The 26,060-nt window shown below is 42.3% G+C and overlaps 1 protein-coding gene across 3 annotated transcripts in view; it reads left to right on the top strand.

Annotated features, from left to right (window-relative positions):
- KIAA1671 (KIAA1671 ortholog) overlaps positions 1 to 26,060 on the top strand; it is a 199,099-nt gene that overhangs the window by 75,575 nt on the left and 97,464 nt on the right. For all 3 annotated transcript variants that reach the window (XM_077295550.1, XM_077295532.1, XM_077295541.1), the window contains exon 5: positions 138 to 260. In XM_077295550.1, the coding sequence (XP_077151665.1) occupies positions 138 to 260 (123 nt within the window). The remainder of the gene's footprint in view (positions 1 to 137; positions 261 to 26,060) is intronic.

Raw genomic sequence — 26,060 nt, 5'->3', positions numbered from 1 at the left:
TTATATGTGATTGTAGTTATAATCTTTATATTACACAATGTTTGTGTAAAGCTATGCATGCTACACTATGTATATATCCACACTTAAATGTGGTGTCATGTTTTATGTAATAATTTACATTAACCTGTGCTCTATAGGAGTTTTACAAAAAGGAAGAGATAAAACCACATTCAGCAAGAATCCAGGAGAAAGAGCTTACAACGGATCTGTTTAGTAGAAAGAGTCTATATCGGCACAGAGAGTACACAGGCTTAAATGAGGTAGGACTACTGTTATTTTTTTTTTACGACCCTCCCTTTTTCCAGAAATGCATATTTGTTATATTTGTCACAATTTCGAGCTGCAGCCACACGCAGGTGACGGCGATAAGAGCTCGGACTGTATGAGTGGCACGTGGCTGGGCTCCTGCAGTGTGTGAGCGCTCTCATCGCTGACTCCTGTCTGAAATACAGTGCCATGCCCTGGTAATGACTGAATGACTGACAGCCGTCTGTAATGCTGAGCCGGCTGTCAGTCAATGCCGCAGTGTGTGTACTGTTGACGATCACTATGCACTGAACGGTCACTGAAGCCATGCCGGCACACCCCTGACTTAAAGCCCAAGGCTGCGGGGATGAATAAGGGCATGTGCACACGGTCATGAAACCAGATGTTACAGCATAGTGGATGGAATTTCAACAAATCCCATGCCCACTATGCGTCCGGACGGACATGTGGTGCGTCTTTCCACACCGCAGCATGTCAATTTTTCTTGCAGAGACGCGAGCCTACACAAGATAAATGTCACCCGTACAATGTATTGGATGTGGTGATTCCGCACGGTTCATTGAACACATGCAGAATCACCTGCGTTCAAAAGCCAGCAGCACTTTGGACGGAGCGGACATGTGCTGCATCCAAAGCGCTGCCAATTACTGAACCTGTGCACCTACCGTAATTTCCTCCTGGCAGTGGGGCTCTCATTGCAGGCGCTGGTCTGGCTCAAAAAGCTATTCACCTATAGATTAAACCCATATCTACAGGTTAATAGTGTTTTTTGTTTTGTTTTGTTTTTTTAACATGACCGTATGTTCCCATTTACGTAACAGCATCTGAGGTAAATTAGAGATACTGTCCAGAGCAGATTGGCCGTGATTCTACAAACGACGCACAGACCGTTACCTTTTCGTTCTCACTTGCTGTGGTCTGACTTTTTTGATATACTAAAGAGGTTTTTCATATAAGATAATTTTTGTACTTGCTGAAGATTATTTTTTGTTTAGTGCAGGTCTTGGTGTGAAGTATGTGCTACTAAAAAGTGGAGCTACACCATAGCATGATAGACCAGGTTATTGCTCGTTGGTAGAGCGGATCGTGGTGGTTCCCAGCTAGAAGAACTACTGGCAGGAGTACCTACGGTTTGAGAAAGGATGGGTTAAACTGGATAACCTATTTAAGGGCATCCTACATACTTAGTCCTTTGGTTTGGATGGCAGCTTATTGGGATCTACTTCTACCTCTGTATCGCTTACATTTGTCAGCATGAATAAACATGATCTATAAGTATGATGGAGAATTAAATCGCCCGTTGACTGAGAGTAACAGGAAGGTTTAAGTGATTTCAAGCTGCTTAAAAGGGCTATTCCTATCTCCAAAATCCTATACCAATAGGTAGTAGGTGTAATAATTATATTAGAAAATACCTTCAATTTGAACTGTAATATAGTTCTTCTGATTCACTATGTTGCTTACCCCAAGTGCGGGGCAGTGCAGTAGCTTAGGTATCCATGGTTACGACCGCTAAATAGCTGTCACTATACAAGTGCTCTTAACCATGGATTCCTAAGCTAGTGCAATGCCCTGCACATGGGGTAAGCAACATAGCGAATCAGATGAACTATGCTACATTTCTAATTGTAGGTATTTTCTAATATTATTATTATTATTACACCTACTACATATTGTGATATGATCTTAGAAATGGTACTAGCTCTTTAAGTACAAGGAGGAGAGTTTCACTTTAATTTCCTTCCTTGCACTGTACTTGCTGCAGGGAATTAGGGCTTGTTCTCATTAGGAGATCATCCTTTGAACTGTGATTATAAAACCAGGTCATAAATCAGAAGTCATCAGCTCTCAGGCTCCCTCACTGAGGATCACGCACATCTGGCCTTCAGGCTTTATCTGGCTGCAGATTTTACAGTTCACAGCCAAGCCCTTTCTTTAACACTAGGTTGCTGATTTCTAGAACATGTACTGACCCAATGTATAGTGTATAAAGGATGTTTCATTTATATATTACCACCACTGAAAAATTCGACCACCCGCATGTAACTATTTGGGCTCCTTTTCGGAATGTCCCCATGTTGCCTACAGTATATTACATAACCCTGGACAGTAAACTGTCTAGAAATCTGATTAATCAAGGAATATGTAAAAGTGAGAAATAGAATGAGAGAATGAGAATTCTTGTTACTATTGGAACTCAGATTAATGCTAGCGCTTGGTTCGTCCCCTAACTTTCTGTAGCAATTGTAGGACGTTGTAACACTAGCGGGGACTATTCACTGTCTCTGCCTGATGTAGAGGAAATGATGACCTTATAATAAGATTGAACACATTTGTGTGCTTCTGATAAGTCTGCTAATGTATTCTTATTTCTGAAATCACTCCCAGCTGCTCATATACATGCATGCTCACTTCAGCTGAGCGTGCATGTATTCTGTATGGGGAGTGGAGAGTAAGCTGCTGCCAGTCTCGTCCATCTCCATGGGCAAAAAAAGATTCAAATGACTCTGATTTATGACGAGAGTTGGGTAGCACCCAGACATGATAGATGGTTGGATGGTTCTGTCAAAATCAGCATGAATATGGTCATTAAAGGGAATCTGTCTGCAGGTTTTTGCTACAAGATCTAAGAGCTGCAGGATGTAGGGGCAGAGACCCTCATTCTAGTGATGTATCACTTACTAAGAAGCTTGAGGGCAGTTTTCATTAATGCGAAATATTGATTAATGATCTGCTGCAGATCTACCATTTCTTTGAATGCTGAGCTCTGTATAACCCCGCCCACACCATTGATTTGCAGCTTTCTGCCTATGCACAGTGTACACTGGAAGATGTCAATCAATCGGTGGTGTGGGCGGGGTTATACAGAGCTCAAGATTATGGAGTACTATGTATCATCAAGTTTACTAGTCACCTGGTGATGATCTCCTTCTGATAAAACATTGATTCTTATGAAAGCATGACTAATCAGCTCATCAAGTGATCACATTGGAATCGGAGTCTTTGTTTCCACATTATGCTGCTTTCACGTGAAAAAATCCTGGTGACCAATTCCCTTTCAGACCACACAGAACATTGACTAAGCCTAGCATGTGGTATTTTATGGGTGGTTGGCAGAGATGGCTGTCGCCTGAGTGTGCCATATACATTGGATAGCTGTTGTCTCCATTGTTAGAAGATTCACATGTTTATCAGATAGTTGTCTGTTCCCCATGAAAACTGCTGGCTCAGAAGGTTTGATGAGCTGTTTTTCCCCAGTTTAATTTACGATTTAAGTCATAGAAGCAAAATCCCTGTAAAGTAGCCTATAGCTTGTTGACTGAATTAAGGGTTAAAGTTGTCTTTAGGACCATGCAGCAGTTTGGACAGCGACTTTTCCATGCCAAATCTTAACAGTGTGCAATGTACACACCTAGGAGTCAGCTCTGCGTGCCTGTTCAGTAAGTCGCTACATGACGGCTCCTATGTGATTGGCATACTTGGCACCACATGCCCAATGTTAGGGTTCAGCTTGGAACAGTCGCTACCTGGTGCGGAGAACCCTGTAAATGTAGTTTCGCCTGCATTGGGGTTTCAGGGCGCACTCTGTGCATTCATTTAATAACTCCCCCATTTGCAGAGATCCGACTCTCTAACTAGTACTGGTTAGAAATGGCAAGTATTATTATTTGATAATAGTCATTAGGCAAGTTAAGTCCTTATAATGGCAATCTTATGCACCGAGGACTTTGGTGGTAAAATATTAATAGTACCATGGGTTGTGTGACCTAGTTGTGTCCACTGTGCTGACAGTTTTGTGAGGATATCACGTAGCCCTTCCTTACAAGTGTACATGTTGGGAGGACATTGCAGCAGGGGTTTTTTGATAGTGGGAACCTATTGGTGAGTCACTTCCTGCAGTATCCACATGGTGGCAGTCAAAGCAGCGAAATGCTTATATAATGCAAAGCTCTCCTGCCAGAAGATCAGAGTTTACAGCTGCATTAATGGGCAGTAACGTCTCATGCTTTGTGCCGTATTTTGGAAAATCTGTCATTTTCGTGTTGCTTTTGACCAAAGGTTAATGTGTAAGGTCAAATAAATTGCATTTGTGAGGGTTCACATGTATGGAACAGTTTTTTATTCACAAAATGGTCTGCAACGAGTACGCTGCATATAACCTAATAGCTTTTAAAAAGTTTAGCCAACCTCCGGAAAGGAAAATGTTAACACTTAAAGAGGTTGTCTCATGTTATTGAACATGAACACATGCCTCCCGAATTCCTGCTTACCAGGGGTTGGTGCACTGCTGATTACCAGTTTGGACCAACAGCTTGGTTTCATCACTGGCCCAAAGTGTGCAGTCTCCGAAGCTTACAAGCATTCCTTGCCTAGGAGGCCAACCACCTGTGATGGACTGCAGAAATGGCTGGTGACCTTGGCAACCAGCAGTAAACTATAAGATTAAACATCTCTGTTCTTGAGAATGCAGACAATTTTTTTATAAGTAAATTGCAAAGTTTCTTTTTTTGCCAACGTTACAATATTATCCATTTTGAGATAATGTGAAAAACCGCCTGAAAAGCTACTTCCTTCCACCAGCTAAGTCAATTGCAAATTAAAGATGGAGCTTGTGGAGGGAAACTAATCTACATGCAGGATTTGAGTCACAAAATGGCCAGATATAGTGTTACTAGATGAAGGCCCAATGCTATCGCATTGGGAGGGCGGTAATGTCATGATGGGGGCAGGCTTTGCACCATTGAGAATCTCTCCCCCCCCCCCCCCCATGTTCTCACCCACCTATCCACTCTCTCTTTCCCCATGTGCTGACTTCTCCCGTCTGTGCTCTCCTCTTTGACCTGTCTACCCCATGTGCTATCCCCCTTGTCTGCTGTCTTTCTCTTTCTTGTGCTGTGTTCTCCCCTAATGTGCTGTCCCGTGTGAGCTATCTCCCCCCTCTGCTCTGTCTCTCACCCCTGTGCGCTTTCTCTCTCCCCCATTTGCTGTCTTCTCTCATGTCATCTCTTCTTTGACCTGTGTACCCCATGTGCTCTCCCCCTTGGGGTTTTGCACACGAACGAAAGTTAATTTTAAAAATTGTCTGTGTCTGACCATGTACCGAACATACCACAGCTCCTGGGCAAGGGAGGAAGCAAAAGACAATACTGACATTACAGCAGAAGATCGCAGAGGATACATTTTGTGAGGTAAAATATTGCTCAAAAGCAGTCAGTGAAATATTTTACCTGACAAAATGAATCCTTCCTCTGTGATCCTCTGCTGTAATGTCAGTATTGTCTTCTGCTTCCTCCCCTGCCCAGGAGATGTGGTATGCTCCGTACACGGTCAGACACAGACAATTTTTAAAATGAACTTTCGTTCATGGGAAAACCCCTTTAATGTGACCGGCTTCCTCTGTCTGTAGACACGTCGCGCATCTGCCACTGGGATCAGCCGAATAATTCACTGCGCCTGCACGGAATTCGCACAGGTGCAGTAAATCAGACCGCCGCCATATTTGTGCATACATTACACACATACATACATTGTCACATTAAAACTGTGCATGCGTCCCTCCTGTACAAAGATGGCGGCGGTCAGTGAATCTTTCGGCTGATCCCGGTGACGTGTTCATGACGGTGCTCCGCTGCGTACGGCGTATAGAGTGTGTGGGCGTGGTGCGTATGGCGTATACACAGAGGTGTATCTAGCCTTTCCTGCACCCGGGGCAAAGGATCAGTTTGACGCCCCCCCAAACCTCCCCCATTTGAACCTTAACTCTATTGAAACTGTATGACCAAGCCAAGGTACATTCCTGAATCCCCATTATGTTAAAATAGATACCAATAAAAGTAAAATTAATTGAGACATCAGTAGGTTAAGTGTTTTTGAATATCCATATTGAATCAGGAGCCCCATATAATCCTGCATAAAGGTTAATAATGGCCCCATAAGATGCTCCATAGACACATTTGCCCAATTTAGTGTTGCAGAAACGTTGATTATGGCCCCATAAGATGCTCCATAAAGATATTTGTGCCATATAATGCTGCACAAACGTTATGGCCCCATAAGATGCTCCATTTACACACTTGCCCCATTTACTGTTGCTGCGATAAAAAAAAAATCACATACTCACCTCTCCGTCGCTCAGGCCCCCGGCACTTTCAATATTCACCTGCTCCTCTTTCCGGCGTCGCTCCATCTTCAGCACTGACGCTCAGGCAGAGGGCGCACACTAACCACGTCACCACGCCCTCTGACCTCAGCGTCACTGCTGAAGACGGAGTGACGCCGGAACGAGGAGCAGGTGAATATCACGCAGCGCTCCCCTCCCAGTTATACTCACCTGCTCCTGGCGCGGTGCAGTCACTGCTTCCCCGGGGCGGCGCTGCAGCTTCTCCCTGTACTGAGTGGTCACCGTTACCGCTCATTACAGTAATGAATATGCGGCTCCACCCTTATGGGAGGTGGAGCCGCATATTCATTACTGTAATGAGCGGTACCATGTGACCGCTCAGTACAGGAAGAAGCTGGGGCGCCGGGGAACCGGAGACCTGCAGGGACCGCGCCGCCATGAGTAGGTGAGTATCTTAATGTGGGGGCGGCAGAATGCCGCCGACGAGGAGCCTCCTTGGACCGCCGCATCATCAGGCGGCCCGCTGGCGCCCCTCTGTCAGCTGCGCCCGGGGCACATGCCCCGGCTGCCCCCCCTGGATACGCCACTGCGTATACAGTGTGTGTGTGTGGTGCGTACGGCATATACATTGTCTGTGTGTGTGGTGCGTATGGCGTATACAGTGTGTGTGGTGCAACTGTGTTCTGCTGGTGGTACCGCGTAAGAGACTGGTACTACCAGCAGTTTCCATATTGAGACACCCATCACTTGGGTGTCCCAATATGGCGGTTGGTGAACTTCTGCCGCTTGGAATTCTGGGATCCGGACACATCTGGATGGGACAGGATGTGAAGACATTACAAGGTAAGTACAGTATATATTAAGATTCTTCATCGTCACACACAGTACAGCTTATTCTGAAGTTACATGAAGATATAATTTCCCTTTTAAGAAAAAAAAAAAGGCCACGTGTCACACTCACTTTTTTTTTCCTGTTTTTTTTTTTTTTTTCTGCTTAAAAGTGTTTGGCCAAGCTGAGTGGTAATTTGCGCCATATATATTATTGCGAGGCGTCAGGTTTTTTTGGCACAGATATTTCACACATTCTCGCAGAAGTCAGACATGCTTATCTTGCGCCGAATCTATCGCACAGTTTGCTCCATTGTGATAAATGTAGGCAGCATTTACAAATGTGCTGGAATATGTATAGATCATCCAATCTCTTCTTCTCAGAATACACATTACCAGCTACCCTAATATACTGTATGTGGCACATCATTAGTGGAGCTACATAGATACGTAAGTGTGTGTCGCTCAGTAATTCCAGCACTACTATTTTTCTCTTTCCAATTAACAGACCATTAGCTCCTGACCAGCGTAAATGCAGCTTCCAGGCTTGTCTTCATTACTAATTGATTTCCTAATGTTGCAACTCTCTATCTTTACGCTGGATGGCTATTTCCCCCAAATTGTAATTAAAGTGTCTAATTCTCATTTCTAAAGTAGTGCTGGCCCTACTTCTATTTCTTTTGAGTCTCTCAATTTTCTTTTTTCACTCTTTTTTTTCTTTCTAAATGCAGACTCTGAAGGCTAAATCTTAACCACCTCTTCTAATAAAGTTGGATTTGTGAAATATATAAATATATTTATAATATATTTATATATAATATATACACACGCACAAACACACACACACACACACATATATATATATATATATCTATATATATATATATATCTATATATATATATATATATATATATATATATATATATATATATATATATATATATATATATAGGCTTCTCCTTAAATTGGAATATCATCAAAAGGTTATTTCAGTTCTTCAATACAAAAAGTGAAACTCCTATATTTATATAGAGTTATTGCAAGCAGAGTGATCTGTTTAAGTGTTTATTTCTGTTAATGTTGATGATTATGGCTAACAGCAAATAAAGACCCAAAATTTAATATCTCAGTAAAATAGAATAATGAGCAAAAAACACCCGCAAAGGCTTCCTAAGCTTTTAAAAAGGTCCCTTAGTTTGTTTCAGTAGGCTCCACAATCATGGGGAAGACTGTTTGACTTGACAGATGTCCAGAAGGCAGTCAATGACACACTCCACAAGGAGGGTAAGCCACAAAAGGTCATTGCTCGAGAAGCTGGCTGTTCACAGAGTGCTGTATCCAAACATATTAATGGAAAGTTGAGTGGAAGGAAAAAGTGTGGTAGAAAAAGGTGCACAAGCAACCGGGATCACCACAGCCTTGAAAGGATTATTAAGAAAAGGCCTTTCAATAATTTGAGGGAGATTCACAAGGAGTGTACTGCTGAGGAGTCATTGCTTCAAGAGCCACCACACAGACATATCTAGGACATGGGCTACAAGTGTCGCATTCCTTGTGTCAAGCCACTCATGACCAATAGACAACGCCAGAAGCGTCTTACCTGGGCCAAGGAGAATAAGAACTGGACTGTTGCTCAGTGGTTGAAGGTGTTGTTTTCAGATGAAAGTAAATTTTGCATTTCATTTGGAAATCCAGGTCCCAGAGTCTGGAGGAAGAATGGAGAGGCCACAATCCAAGCTGCTTGAGGTCTAGTGTGAAGTTTCCACAATCAGTGATGGTTTGGGGTGCCATGTCATTTTCATCTGCTGGTGAAGGCTGTTATCAAAGCAACCTGGGCTTCCATAACACCTCAGCAGTGCCACAGGCTGATCGCCTCAATGCCACGAAGCATTGATGGCGTAATTGATGCCAAAGGAGCCCTGACCAAGTATTGAGTGCATTTACTGAACATACATTTCAGTAGGCCAACATTTTGGATTTTAAAATAATTTTTCAAGTTAGTGTTATAAAGTATTCTAGTTTACTGAGATAATGACTTTTTGGTTTTCATTGGCTGTAAGCCATAATCATCAACATTAACAGAAATAAACACTTCAGAAAGATCACTCTGTTTGTAATGACTGTATAATATGAGTTTCACTTTTTGTATTGAAGAACTGAAATAAATTGACTATTTGATGATCTAAGTTAGTGAGCAGCACATGTGTATGTGTGTGTATACGTGTGTGTGTGTGTGTGTGTGTGTGTGTGTATATATGTATATATATATATATATATATATATATATATATATATATATATATATATATATATACATATTTATATACATATATATATATATATATATATATATATATATATATACATATATATACATATATATATATATACACAGTGCTGTGCAAATTAATTGGGACAAAGCAAAAATATAAAATGTTATAATGCACTGTTACATATTAATTCTGAAAATTATTTTTATTTTACTTTTTTCCACTGGCTAGTTGACCAAGATTTATTTATTATATATTAAAACTGGTTTGAATCAGACTGGAAACCAACTTTACGATTTTACGTAAAAAATGCTTTGTCACAATTAATTTGCACAGCACTGTATATATGTATATGTACATACATACACACACACATATATATTATATGAACAAAAAAAGGAAAACAGCACAAACAACTGAAGAAAAAAGTGGACTTTATTGCCAATTTTTTGGGCAATAAAGTCCAATTTTTTCATTTTTTTGTGCTGTTTTCCTTTTTTTGTTCTTATTGCTAGAAACCATTGGACTACTGGTTGGGAAAGCTTTGCATGATACTTGAGGTGATATCGGATGCTGTTCCAATTTTTTTTTTATATATATATATATATATATATATATATATATATATATGATTGGATGTGTATATATATGTGTGTGTGTGTATATGTATGTGTGTGTATATATATATATATATATATATATATATATATATATGTGTGTATATATATATATATATATATATATATATAATATATATATTTATATATACATACACACACACACACACACACACACACACACACACACACACACACACACACACACACACACACACACACACACACCCCCGTTAGCGCCAGTTATGAAGTTAGTGTTATAATGTTGTTTTTATTTTTCTAGTCCTGTTTACCAAATATATGGCACCTGTTACATATCTTTAGGTGCTAATTATTCTCGTACATGACTCCAGATGGCAGAACGGCTCGCTGTAGATTATACTGATATGTCGTTGCTCCTAGGCTACTATGGCAGTTTCTTGTTACGTGCCATCACAACCTACATGCAGAGTTCCCCTGGCCAGCGGTCTTAACAGATACAGCAAGGTCGGTCATATGAGCAGCCTGTGGTTTGCTGACGAGGGAGGAAGTGTCTGTGTACTGCGGGGGAACCTGTGAATTATACATGCCACTCCACAAACTGAGCCTATAGTATAATGACCTGTTCAGTGTAGTGCCCTAAGAACATGGATTACTACTACCTGCCTCAAATGTTCAAATGCTTCCAGGCCACATGGGTAAGAGAAGAAAGGAAACTATTTTCTGTTGTATTCTTGATATTTTTTGCTCTTCTGAGTCGTTAATTGTTGTCTGCACTCACATATTCTAGGAAGGAATGCTGCGCAGTATGTCATGTGGATCCGCACTATTGTGCGTTCACCTTGTAAGCAGAGAGTTGATGAGCGCTGACATATTGCTAACTATGGCGTTCTGAAGCCTGGGCTCTCATGTGTTGGTTTTTTTTGTTTGCTTCTTACACTTACAGTAGATGGCAAATTTGTTTCAAGTTTACTTGCTTATGGGCTTGCATGGCAAGTACTGGATGTTTTATGTTCCCCACTGCCCAGAGTATTATTTGCATATCTCTTACATCACTGAAAGCAGTGTTTTTAATATTTAATTTATACTAGCGTTTTGTACTTTATGCTTCTCTCCACTAATTTACTTGGTATTAAAGATATTTAATTTACCTGTTATAATGCACAGTAGGATATTTCCCATGCCATGAATTTGTGTAAAGCAAATGTGAGTATTAGTTGGAGGATCTATAGCAGGAATCCAAGAGTAAGACGTGTGTGCCACAAATGTGTAATGGACACTGGATTTAGTCCACTTCAATGGGGCTAATTAGCATTTGCATATGATTGCTGTTTTCATTATGGGAAGGGGCAAAACATTTTTTTTAACGCATGTGAACTAGATTACAAACCCAGTCCTCCAACCAAAGATATTCACTTGCATTGGACACCGAGTGTAATCCAATTCATTTAGCATTTTGGAGTGGGATTTGCTCTGAAATCCTTACTAAATATGTAACATGTGAAGGGGCACGAAGGATTGGAGCTATGACAGTTGTCAGAAATGCTGTTTACTAGATTCTACTCGTGCCTATTCTGCTGGCGTTAGTTTATAGGTAGGTCTTTTTTGGAGTGTGCAACTGAATTTTGTGTCCCAAATCTTACCTTGCCAGCGACAGCACTACATCTATTGAAAGGGTCAATTTAAAGCACCACTCCAGCTTATTTTTATCTTGTTGTTTCGGCGCTGGATTGCTGCCACTAATCTAAGTTACCTGCTCCTAGTGTTACACTTACCAGCCTTCGTCTTCAGCTCTTCCCGGCGCCGCTCCAGTACCGTGCCACCATCTTGTAACCGCAACTTCTGATTGACTGGAAGTCAGAAGTAACTCACAAGTTCTAAATCTAAGTCTGAGAGCCTCATTGTGGCCATAATAGATTTACATTTAAGAAGAGGTTTTCCACGGGTTCCAACACCCGGGTCACTGTTCTCAGTGTCGGCAGCTGTGGCCAGAACTGCTCAATTGCGGAGCTGCTCTGTCTCTTCTGATAGGGAGTGCGGCATGGTACTGCACTTCCCCCTCCTATTCTAATCAATAGGAGGCATAGGTGTAGTACCCTGCCGCGGCCACTAGTAGACAACGGAGCAGCTCCGCATGTGAGCAGTTCCAGCCGCCACAGAGAACAGCTGATTGGGGGGGATTCCTGGTGTCTGACCCCAACTGATCAGATGTAGGTCATCAATCTCAAGGATAGGTCATCAATGATAAAGTCTACAACCTCTTTAAGTTGTGACTTCCAGATCGTCCAACAAACACTGGAACGATCCTGCAGGTCAAACTCCTGGAGACCGACCAGATAACAGATTAAGGGCTCATACTTAGCTGCGTGAAACTCAAATGAGTTCCTCACGTCAATAGCCGGCACTGCACCCGGCACTCAGGAGCGGAGCGAGCGGCTGCATGTATTGCTATGCGGCCGCACACTCCGATCTGAGTGCCGGGTGCAGTGTCGGGCATTGACGTGAGGAACTTATCGGAGTTTCTCGCAGGTAAGTATGAGCCCTTAGTCAGCAGCTAGTAAGTATATGTGGAACTTAGATTAGTAGCACCACAACAGTGCTGCAATAAAAAAAAATGCTAGAGTGGTGCTTTAATGTATTGCAACGTACAATGTTGAGATGTGCCGCCACTTAGTGCCAGGATGGACTATGGACTATATTTTTGTTCCTACAGCTGTTGTGGTGGGAACGTTTCTTCATAATCATATTAATCATGGGCCAAAAAGATGGATTTACTGTCATGCTCGTCATTATATGTGTCATGCGTCTGAGATTAAACCCTTGAGCCTGTGCTTTGTGGTCTGTTTCTCTGTCTGCCGTGCCATAGCAGATGCACCTTTTCTCTGGGTTTTTAGTTTTGGTTATCCTTGCTTTAGTCTTTTTAGGGTAGCAAGTGTGTTTTCATTTTCTCATTTGTCTGCATTATCACCTTTCGGGTTCGGCTTCATATACTTTCCCCCGCTGGTATTTCCTGCTAGTAATAGTCTTATTTGGATGTGCAGCCATACTGCTGTTTTTTTAAGCCAGTCACAGAAAGACCAGTTATCGTTTATCTCTCATTATGTTCTTTACCCTGCACCTATCTTATGTTTCTTTCTAGGAAGTAGGCTGCATATTCTCTAACGGTACTTTATTTCATATTTCGTGGTTTGTTTTACTCCCTCTGGGATATCTTTCTAGTTAAGCACACTTTCCCTTCTTTAGGTACTGTAATTTGCACTCTGCTCTGCCCTCCGGTTCTTTAGGAGGAACGTGAAGCGCTTCACGTCATTTTAGGCAGCATAGGTCCAAGTTGCCATTGTCTAGTCTGTGGTTAGGGCTTTCTCAGCTCACACAGAAACCACTAGGGACTGCAGGGGTCAGGATCTCTATACAGGAACCGACTTGGTCAGTTCCAGTTCTATTAGTGCGTTACCTTTTTTCCTGAGTGCAGTAACTCAATCTTAACTGTATATGTCCCATTCTTACTATATGAGGCTACTGAACATCTTCGCACTCTATATATTAGGTGTTTTCTCATGATACAAGCTTTAGAATGAAGCACATGTTTAGTACAGACTGATACAGTGTGTAATCAGGGCCGGTTTTAGACAAAGTGGGGCCCTGGGCAAAATTTAAAATGGGGCCCCAAATGCTAACATTTTGCACATCACACAAGCATTTTTGGTTGTATTTACATGCTCCGAGTTCAGGCCGCTAAACGACTGTCATCGACAATATTAAAGTCGTTTGACACTTGTTTCCTGGCCTCTTTACACCAGGTGAGGAACAATGATGGGGACAGAATGATCACCAATAGATCAATCTGTCCCCATACAATATCATGTTATCAGCAGCATATCTGCAGTTTTCACCGGGCGATGTGCTGCTGAGAACAATGATTTCTGTTACGGCATAAACAAGCCAATCACTCGATGAATAGGCAGCATTTTGCTTGTTTAGTATAATACATCCCATAGTCCTCTACATAGTATAATGTACCCCAAAGTCCTCTATATAGTATAATGCGCACCATAGTCCTCTATATTGTATAATGCACACCCCATAGTCCTCCACATAATATAAAGTGCCCCATAGTCCTCCATATAGTATAATACGCTCCACATAGTCCTCCATATAGTAGAATACACTCCCCATAGTTCTCCATACAGTATAATACACACCCCATAGTGCTCCATTCAGTATAATACCCTCCCTATAGTGCTCCATACAATATAATACACACCCCATAATGCTCCATACAGTATAATACCCTTCCGATAGTTCTCCATTAAGTATAATACACTCCCCATAGTCCTCCTTATAGTATAATACACTTCCCATAGTCCTGCATACAATGTAATACGCACCCCTTAGTCCTCCATACAGTATTATACACTCCCATTAGTCCTCCATACATTATAATACACACCCTGCAGTGCTCCATATTGTATAATACACTCCGCACAGTCCTCCATATAGCATAATACACTCCCCATAGTCCTCCATATAGTAAAATAAAATACTCCTCCATATAAAATATACATTCTCCATAATCCTCCATATAGTAGAATACACTCATCATGGTCCTCCATATAGTATAATGCACCCCCCTAGTCCTCCATGTAGTACAGTTCACTTCCCATAGTATAATGCACCCCATACATCTTCATATAGTATAATTCCCAATAGTCCTCAATACTGTATAACGCAGCCCCCATGCAGTTTAATGCAGCCACCCTATAGAGTATGATGCTGCCACCCCACAGAATATAATATAGCCCCCCATAGAGTGTAATGTAGCCTCCCATAGAATATAATGCACTTCCGCTCATATATTATAATGCAGTCCCCCATAGAATATAATGTAGCCCCCTCATAGAGTATAATGCATCCCCTCATAGAGTATAATGTAGCCCCCATAGAATATAATGCAGCCCACCATAGAATATAATGCAGCCCTCTCATATAATATAATGCAGCCCCTCATAAAATATAATGTAGCCCCTTCATATAGTATAGTGCCGCCCCCCATAAAATATAATGCAACCCTCATCCCCCCATAGAATATAATACAGCTCCCCCCTCTCATAGAATATAATGCAGCCCCCCATAGTATGTAATGCAGCCCCGCCTCCCCCCATAGAATATAATCCAGCCCCATAGTCCAGGACTCCCTGATATGTTTTTTTTTTTAAAAAAAACAACACTACTCACCTCTCCACCTCGTTCCCCGCGCTGCTCCCGACTCTGCTCCGGTCTCAGCAGCTGCACCGCCCAACACACAGCGGGTGCACAATGAAGTGAAGTCATTGCGCATCCGCTTTGTCAGTGGAAAATTATGGGGGAGGGAGCGTCACCTGATGCCCTCTCCTCCATCACTGCTTTCAACTGTATCAGCGTCTACAGCAGACAGACCAGGCAGCTGCCTAGGGCCCCCCGCTCCCACAGGGCCACTGGCCCTGTGTGTAATACAGGCAGACACATTAGACCATTTCTCTTTTCTTACTTTGTCCTTTTTTTATTAATAGCGAATGTGTTCTGTGTGTGAAGATGGTAACCTTTAGAGGATGTCTACTCCTGTAATGAATCTCTTTAGTTCTCCTAATCCGTGCTGTGAGGGCTCTATACCTATTGTGGAAGAAACCTGCCTAACTGGTCGGGAGAAATCTGAGGAGCTCGGCTTAATCTGCCAGTGGCCTGCAGCAGGTATGCACATTGTGCTGCTGATGAACTGCTATGGAATCAGAATACCAGTGCTTGCTTTTCTTTACCGGACCATAGGATTGAAGGTGGTTACTGGGTGTCACTATGCATCCATGCTCCAGTATAGTTTAGTTGCAATGCATTATGGGTCAGCAGGATGCTACACTCCTACTGCTGCGATGCTGCAGCTCCCTGAATGCTCTGACAGCTGGCGGTTGTCGGGGAATACTAGGTGCTGTAGTTTCACAACAGTCGGAGTGCTGCAGATTACTAATCCCTGCATTTACAACATGGACAACTATGCTTTCCAACAAAATCCAGTGAGCTCTACTGCCTCATAATGGGGCATTTAGAGTAACAGCTTTTTAGAGCGAGGGTAACACTAGATTGCATTTTCCTTGTTAAAATCACACCCCAAAAAATGTGAATAAATATAAGAAAGACAAAGGGGTTTTCTACAGAACTAAAATATCGAAGACCTATGCTTTAGGACAGGTAATTGGCATCAGATCGGAGGAGGGGGGACATACTTTCCTCCAATCAGCTGATTGGCTGCCAAAAAGTACACAGTATATACTGTAGATGAGAGCGCCACAGCTCCATATACTACGTGGTGGCCGCCGCTCTCAGGTACTGCTCCTATTGAAGTGGTTTGTGCCTTAACTTCAGTGCCTGCGGTCGGCCACTACACAGCTAGAAGATGGGATGGACATTTCCCTCCTGGCTTCATTATAAGGCAGTGGGGTTGTCTGCTTCTTCTGGTCCGTCATGTTATGGATCCGTCCGTGCCATAAATTCTGCTTTCTTGATGCCGCTTGGACTTTGCTTAATAGGTTTTCCCTCTCCACTCTCTTCGCATTGAGAAGTGATGGAGGCCGGTGGCATCACGTCTCCTGATACCTTCTGGGCCGTGTTTGCGGTGGACAGGTGTCATCATGTCCTCTTCTAATGAGGAGCAGGTGCACAAATCCTGCTGTTATCTGTAGACATGTCACTTCCAGTACAAAGGTGAGGGGAAGGGGACGAGCCCCTTTAAGTGATGCATTTGGGAGAAGACCGTAGTTGCGTCAGGCATGTGACAATAGAAGGCATCTTTGTAGGGGTACTAGTTCGGCAGACATGGTATTACCTGATGCTCGGGTCCCTCCTTACCCTCCAGGAGGTAGAACATGAAGAAAAGAGGCTGCGGTTTATAGTGTAGTAAGTGGACTAGACACTGCTAATATCATTCACAAGCTTCATTTTCATACATTTAAGGACAGATCTGCAGAACTGTAATTACTCGAGGTTTTCCAATTTTCTAAATATAGCATTGCACTTGTGTGGTTTCTAATTTAGAAGACTTCTTTCAGCCAAAGGAAAAAGTTTACTGAATGTTCTCACTACATGTATCACTTGGAAACATGGGTGGGCTCCCAGATTAACAGGGTGTTGGTGCCTGTGCAACCTCTGATAAGGCCACTTCATGTCACGTTCCAGCCATGGCACTGGACATGGGCAAGTGCTAGCATCCTGTGCCTTTCCGAGATCTTGATCAGCGCCTGTATTAGCAAAAGAACAGGATGCCTCCACCCACCTAGGAGAACGGCGATGTCTCCCCCTCCCCCCACATTCCCTTTTTCCCATGGATTAAACATTTGACGATTGCCTGCCACTGATCAGTATTCAGAATGTAGGGAGTAAAGGGTTTCATGGCAGGATGTACACAGCAGGAAACAGTAACTCGCGTTTGTGTATTGCTGTTAGTGTTTTGGAGCTCATTTCCAGAAACGTCTCCTTATTCTAATAGCTTCCTCAGGAGCGGACATACTGTTGGTGCTATCTGTGCACAGGGGTCCAGGAACCACTGGGCCCACCACCGCCTCTAAAGCAGGTGAATTTGTGCATTATGATGATCTATTGGACTTCAAAGAGCCCATATACTGTTCTCACTCAGGGGCCCTTTCCTGTCTATGTCCGCTCCTGAGCTTCAGTTTTAAGGTTTGTCCCCTACTAGACAAAGCGCAGACATTGCTGGAACGGTTACCGTATGTTTTTTTTATTTCAAGCACTGCAGCAATTAAGGAGTTGTCTAGTAGTGGAAAGTCCCTTTAAGTAAAGGATGCTCCACAATTTTTGCAGTGTGGTAATTTGTGATTTTCCTTAATAATCATTATCACTGTATTGCGTGATCAGAATCCGTGCTCCAGGCTGTCCATACATACATCTGTATTTCATCGGAACTACATAGGGTCAGACATTTTCTATGTTGCAGGCCACTTTTTAAATATTGCAGTAGTTGTCAGGGCCTATTGGATAACCAAAGAGAGATCCCCTAATAAAGTGTCTTGTAACTGGGATGTCTGTTGTCTCATTGTGAACTGTCCGTGTTATGTTCATATCCTGGTGACAAGTTTTGGTAATGTTCTGACATCTCTACTGACATCAGTGCATTATGTTATATTACCTACAGCACCAAACTGGGGAGCCACATGCCGAGGGCTCGAGTCATTTTTCTGGTCCACTGTATGGACTGTGACATACATAGACAATACCACTAGGTGGTGCTGTAATCACAGCTTCTGTCCTTGCCTTTTTATTTTGTGTTTTGTGGATGAGTGACTTCATTATTATTATTCATTGCTTATGTAGCGCCATCATATTCCGTGGCGTTTTACAGACATTATCATCACTGGAGCTCACAATATAGATTCCCTATCAGTATGTCTTTGACGTGTAGGAGGAAACCGGAGAACCCAGAAGAAACCCAAGCAAACACGAGGAGAACATACAAATTTCTTGCAGATGTTGTCCTTGGTGGGATTTGTACCCAGGACCCCAGCACTGCAAAGCAACAGTGTTAGCCAATGAGCCACCGTGCTGCTCCTATATAGTATACATGTAAAGCTGTAATATAGGACTCTTGGCAAGCATGTAGCATTGGCTCATGAGTGGTGGCTTATTATTATGTGGAACATACAGACCAGGTGCTTACAAGGTCATAATTACAGCGCTCATCACCGCTGCAGCCAATCGCTGAGTTCTTACTGTGTAGATACCAGGTTTACAAAACTAGGTTTACCGCATATTGTAACAGAACCAAACTTACTGCATGGATACTATTCAAGAATTAGGGTTACATAGCTAAGCTTATTACATAGATCTGTTAACAAAACCAAGCTTACTGAATAGATAAGGGAACAGAACCAAGCTTATTAAATAGCTACTGAGTGTATACAGATAAGACAAGGGATGGTGACGAATGATGATGGTGATTATGTGGTATACAGAATCAGATATTCACCTCTATTTGGAATGCACTTGATCCTTGTTGTTCAGTCTTCTGATCAGCTTTGGGTAAGTGGAAAACTGGGCTGTTGGATGTTAGTGTGCGATGTCACAGTAACATCCTGATAGCCCAGCTTTCCATTTACGTAGATACTGTAACAGAACCAAGCTTGCTCTATGGATACCATACGAGAAGCTTACTACATAGATACAGGAAAAGAGGCATACTTAGTACATAAATATGGTATCCATGCAGTAAGCCTGGTTCTGTATCTATGTAACAAGTCTAGAAGTGTTATAGTATTTGTCTATTCAGCTTGGTTCCGTTACGGTTCATATTGAGTAAGCTTGGTTCTGTGTCCACATTAAATAGTAATGTTGAAAAATAACTTGGCACACACGTGGACTGATGCTGAGTGAAAATTTAATAAAGAGAGTACATACAGACGTTTCGGTCAAAGACCTTCTTCAATGTACCTCTCACAAGTTAATTTGTCTGTTACTCAGATACGTGAGGAAAAGAAGGGGGGAACCCCTTATAGGCTCCGTCAGGAGTAATCATGAGCTGTGCAGCATATCCGCTATATTGGTCCTCTCAGGACGCGGCATCCACCGCTAGTCCTCTGTGTAAGGAGGCAGTGCAGAGGACTAGCGGTGGATGCCGCGTCCTGAGAGGACCAATATAGCTGCACAGCTCATGATTACTCCTGACGGAGCCTATAAGGGGTTCCCCCCTTCTTTTCCTCACGTATCTGAGTAACAGACAAATTAACTTGTGAGAGGTACATTGAAGAAGGTCTTTGACCGAAACGTCTGTATGTACTCTCTTTATTAGATTTTCACTCAGCATCAGTCCACGTGTGTGCCAAGTTATTTTTCAAGATTATATGGTTTGGGCACCTACTTGCGCACCACCCGTAATAGTAGTGCCTACGGATATCTCTTATAACCACATTAAATAGTAAGCCTGTTTCAGTTACTCTAAGCTTGCTACTAGATCTGAAAATAGACCAAAGCTTACTACATATAGTAGATACTGTAAGAGAGTCAAGCCAAGTACTAGATGTGAGCACACAAACAAGCTTACTATATAGGTACTGTGAGAACCTGCTCTACTGCATGGATACCATACCATAACAGAACCTTACTTATTGCATGGATACAATAACTAAACCTGGCATATTGCATGGGTAAAGTAACAGAACCTGGCAAACCTCTTGGATGCCCAAATAGAACCTGGCTTACTGGCTGTAACTGGTCATTTGGTAAATGGCTCGGCACTGCTGCCTTTAAACATAAATTGTGGGACCGGCCTGGAGAGCATATTTCTCCCAACCAACACATGAAAAGGTTCAATCATGTAGAATTGCTTTCAGTCTGCTCCAAAATCTTAATAAAAAAGGATATGTAAGTTTCAGTCCAACACGGTTGTTGTCACTAGTTTTCTCCGTTTATATAGAGAATAGGAAATGGCTTTTGTAGCCCAGGGCTCATATTAAAATGTGGCTTTTTTGGTTGATCAGTACTACCACTTTCTCGCTTGCCTTTGTGATTGGCAGTAGATTCCATGCACCAGCTATATCCTACCTCCTTGAGTGTCCCATCGCCTGGTCCTCTGCAGAATCTTGATACTTGTTTTTTTGCCCATTGGTCGCAGACTTAAATCCATCTCTGTTAGCATTCTGGATTGTATATGGTTCATCATGTTACACATGTTACACATAGCAATTTTAGAATTAGAAAGCTAAATAAAATGTAGAATAACTGTGATCTCTCTGAAGATGAAGTAATGTTCTCTTTTTGCTTTACTTTCAGTAGAAAGTACCGTAATTATAACTATCAGGCCTGGCCCCTCACTCTCCACAAGGAGAAACGTTACCCCATGGATGCCATTGTTAAGCCTCCCACCCAGCCAAATCAGATCTCATACTTTGCACTGATGAGGGGCATACCCCGAAGCACCGTTTCTGGAAATTGAGATTCTGGTTTGGCTTTTAACCTAAGCCATATTAGGCTGGTTTCACATTTGCGTTTTTTGCCGCTGCGTTTTAGCGCAAAAAAAGCATGCATTTTTTTCCCCTATATTTAACATTAAAAACGCATGCGTTTTTTTGTATGCGTTTTGCCGCATTTTACGACGCATGCATCGTTTCTATGCTTGCGTTTTGTTGCAGAAATGCAACATGTAGTAATTTCTAGAGGCGTTTTTTTGCCGCCAAAAAAAGCATGCTTTTTTTGCGGCAAAAAAACGAATTGCTGTCTATGTAAACGCATGCGTTTTTAAGCACATGCGTTTGGTTGCGTTTTTAAACGCATGCTTTTCCATAGAAAAAAACAAGAATAAACACTGATAAGCCACCACCCACCATCAAGGTGATAAAGGGATCCAAACCCTATCCCTAGGGATCCTAACCCTAACCCCACCATCAAGGTGATAAAGGGATCCTAACCCTAGGGATCCTAACCCTACCCCTAACCCTACCCCCCTAACCCTAGAGATCCTAACCCTACCCCTAACCCTACCCCTAACCCTAGGGATACTAACCCTACCCCTAACCCTAGGGATCCTAACCCTACCCCTAACCCTAGGGATCCTAACCCTACCCCTAACTCTACCCCTAACCCTACCCCTAACCCTAGGGATGCTAACCCTAACCCTAGGGATCCTAACCCTACCCCCTAACCCTAGGGATCCTAACCCTACCACTAACCCTACCCCTAACCCTAGAGATACGAACCCTACCCCTAACCCTAGGGATCCTAACCCTAGGGATCCTAACCCTACCCCTAACTCTAATTAACTCTAACCCTACCCCTAACCCTAGAGATCCTAACTCTACCCCTAACTCTACCCCTAACTCTACCCCTAACTCTACCCCTAACTCTACCCCTAACTCTACCCCTAACTCTACCCCTAACTCTACCCCTAACTCTACCCCTAACTCTACCCCTAACTCTACCCCTAACTCTACCCCTAACTCTACCCCTAACTCTACCCCTAACTCTACCCCTAACTCTAGGGATGCTAACTCTACCCCTAACCCTAGCTATTTCTATTTATAGTGGGTTTTCTTGTTGATTTTGATGATTGGCAGCTGTCACACGCTTCTCACCATGCGTTTCAAAAACGCATACGCAGAAAAAAACACATGTAAACGCGGCAAAACGCCGCGTTTTTTTACCGCATGTGAAAACGCATGCGTCTAAAAAACGCAGCGTTTACATGCGTTTTTTTCACCACCTGCGTTTGCGTTTTAAACGCTGCGTTTTTAAACGCAAATGTGAAACTAGCCTTACAAAGCTCGTTAAAGGGTCGATAGTGACTTCTAGGATTGCTGCTTCCAGTAGGTGGTTCTATAGAGTTCAAGTCCTCTTCCTCTCCGAAGAGGCAATTTGCATATTCTATTTCCCAGAAAAGCATGCGTGGCTTAGAAGTCTAATCACCTTGTCACTCTCCACCAGGCTAAACGTACCCCTTAGATCCCAGTCAGAAGCCTCTCACCTAACCAAATCAGATCTCATACTTTGCACTAATAAGGGGCAACACCCCAAAACACTGTGTCTGCAAATTGACATTCTGGTTTGGCTTTTATCCTGTCATATGGCAAAGCTTGTTAACGGGTCAATACTGACTTTTAGAATAAGTGGAGCTAGAGTTCAAGTCCTGTTCCTCTCTGAAGAGGCAATTTGCATATAAAATAAAGGTGAAACACAAGATTTGGATGACCTAAATTACTGTTTTTGTGCACATTGAGTCACACATGATCCCGTATAAATTCTGTGTGTAGCATTGCTTTATTATACTGTAGTCATTGCACATTTTTCCTTTTATCCTATTTATGCATTTGCTGCTGTCAAGTTTATGCTGGCTGAAAAGGTTCACAGCATTGTTTTCAGAGAACGGCTTTCAGTTCTCCAGTAAGTGAATTGTTTAGTATGTATAAAGGAAATTGTGGTGTTGTATCAGGAAAACATTCCATTGTGGTATATGACTTTTTAAGTGTGCGCGCATTGTTATTCAGATGTCGCCGCTGTGTAAACACTGTCTTTAGCTTCTACCCTGCCATTGTCACATACAGCAGCTGCGACATTACTGCACAGAAGCAGAGCTTACATAGTGGAGTGTAACGTGTGGTATATAACATATATACCGGTACTTTTTTTTCTTTTCATGACGTTTGGTTGTTGTGCAATAGTTAATCTAATAAGCATATGTTCAATGTGCCCTAGCATTTATTACTAAATTTAGAAGGGAATTCATAATTAGTCCACGGCTTCTTAGCTAAAGACAATGTGTCAAGAATTTCTTTTTGTTAGTCCTCTTATTAAACAACCTCTTTAAACGGTTTTTCAGTTTATATGGTTCTGTTTCCTAAAGACCTGCTCTGGGTTAAAAGAAAAGAAAATGCCAAGCATACTAATGCCTGTAAGTGTGCGTATTTTTGCGTATGGCACTCATACTCGATACTGAATAAATCGAGGTGTTATGAAAATGATAAAATTATTAAAAAAAATTACAGATCATTTACATGTCTATTCATCCTGTGACTTTCATAATGCCATGACTCTTCCTTCTTGCATACATAGTAGAGATATATATGTGTGTATGTATATGTATGTATATGCGTGTGTGTGTGTGCGTGTATATATATATATATATATACATACATACATACATACATACATACATACATACATACATACATACATACATACATACATACATATATACACATACACACACACACACACACACATATATCTCTCTACTATGTATGCAAGAAGGAAGAGTCATGGCATTATGAAAGTCGCAGGATGAATAGACATGTAAATGATCTGTATAATATATATATATATAGGGCTGGTCTGAGTATTTCAGAAACTGCTGATCTACTGGGATTTTCACGCACAACCATCTCTAGGGTTTACAGAGAATGGTCCGAAAAAGAAAAAAAATCCAGTGAGCGGCAGTTCTGTGGGCGGAAATGCCTTGTTGATGCCAGAGGTCAGAGGAGAATGGGCAGACTGGTTCGAGCTGATAGAAAGGCAACAGTGACTCAAATCGCCACCCGTTACAACCAAGGTAGGCCTAAGAGCATCTCTGAACGCACAGTGCGTCGAACTTTGAGGCAGATGGGCTACAGCAGCAGAAGACCACACCGGGTACCACTCCTTTCAGCTAAGAACAGGAAACTGAGGCTACAATTTGTACAAGCTCATCGAAATTGGACAGTAGAAGATTGGAAAAACGTTGCTTGGTCTGATGAGTCTCGATTTCTGCTGCGACATTCGGATGGTAGGGTCAGAATTTGGCGTAAACAACATGAAAGCATGGATCCATCCTGCCTTGTATGGAGCATCTTTGGGATGTGCAGCCGACAAATCTGCGGCAACTGTGTGATGCCATCATGTCAATATGGACCAAAATCTCTGAGGAATGCTTCCAGCACCTTGCTGAATCTATGCCACGAAGAATTGAGGCAGTTCTGAAGGCAAAAGGGGGTCCAACCCGTTACTAGCATGGTGTACCTAATAAAGTGGCCGGTGAGTGTATATATATACACGTGCGCACATACATACATACATACATACATACATACATACATACATACATACTTACAGGGTGGGCCATCTATATGGATACACCTAAAAATGGGGGAGGTTGGTGATATAAACTTCCTATTTGTGGCACACTAGTATATGGGAGGGGGAAAACTTTTCAAGATGGGTGGTGACCATGGCGGCCATTTTGAAGTCGGTCATTTTGGATCCAACTTTATTTTTTCCAATGGGAAGAGGATCATGTGACGCATCAAACTTATTGAGAATTTCACAAGAAAAACCAATGGTGTGCTTGGTTTTAACATAGATTTATTCTTTCATGAGTTATTTACAAGTTTATGACCACTTATAAAATGTGTTCAAAGTGCTGCCCATTGTGTTGGATTGTCAATGCAACCCTCTTCTCCCACTCTTGACAGACTGCTAGCAACACCGCAGAAGAAATGCTAGCACAGGCTTCCAGTATCAGATGCTGCACATCTCCTATCTTCACAGCATAGACAATTGTCTTCAGATGACCCCAAAGATAAAAGTCATCTGGGGGTCAGATTTGGAGACCTTGGTGGAAATTCAACTGGCCGATGATGATCAATCCACTTTCCAGGAAACTGTTCATGTGGGAATGCTCGGACCTGAAACCCAAGATGGTGCACCACCACATTATGGTGTTGTGTTCTCACTGGCAGCATGATATAGGCAGGAGGAGCTGAGCTGGTTGATCTAGTTTTGCCTGCAAAGTTTCAATATAAATTTGTATTTTATTGGTTAAAATCTGTTCTTGCTCGGCTTAGGATTCCAGTGGTTTGTGTCACTCAAAAATTGACAGCCTTCCTATATAGAGATATACTGTAAATCACTGATTATAACGGACTACTGGACTGTTGAGCATATAAAGACACAGGGCTGGCTCATTAAAGCTTTCACACTAGAATTCTGATATAAAAGTTTTGAAAAGTCGCAGAATGCACAATGCAGCTGCGCCTAACTTTTGCGATTTTTGGTGTTTTCATGGCTGTTTCTTCCAGCACCGCCAAAATGGGCGAAGCTGGGGTGAAATGTGGGTGCGACACTGATGCTCATCAAATTCATGACAAGTGGTGGCCTTTGCTACATCAAAAATCTTAATCCAGCAGGGACTAAAGTAGGATTTGTGGCATGACACACACAGATGTGTAAGGTGCTTGTCTGAGGCTCCTGATTCATGAATCTCTACATGAATCAGAAGCGTTTGACTCCATCACTGCAGGTCAGATTGCATGGTCAGTGTGACAAGTTTTCTTTTAATAAGTTAGAAGGCTACCTGAAAGGAACAATCCCTTTAATTAGTAAGTTTAGAGGAACCTTTATTGTAGCAGACACACTAAGGCTACGTTCACATTTGCGTTGTTGGGTGCAGCGTTACCGACGCAACGCAAACCGCATAC

Source organism: Ranitomeya variabilis, chromosome 1 (assembly GCF_051348905.1).
Source record: "Ranitomeya variabilis isolate aRanVar5 chromosome 1, aRanVar5.hap1, whole genome shotgun sequence".
Lineage (NCBI taxonomy): Eukaryota > Metazoa > Chordata > Amphibia > Anura > Dendrobatidae > Ranitomeya > Ranitomeya variabilis.
The sequence above is the reverse complement of the archived record's forward strand: the minus strand, read 5'-3'. Positions and strand labels throughout refer to the sequence as shown.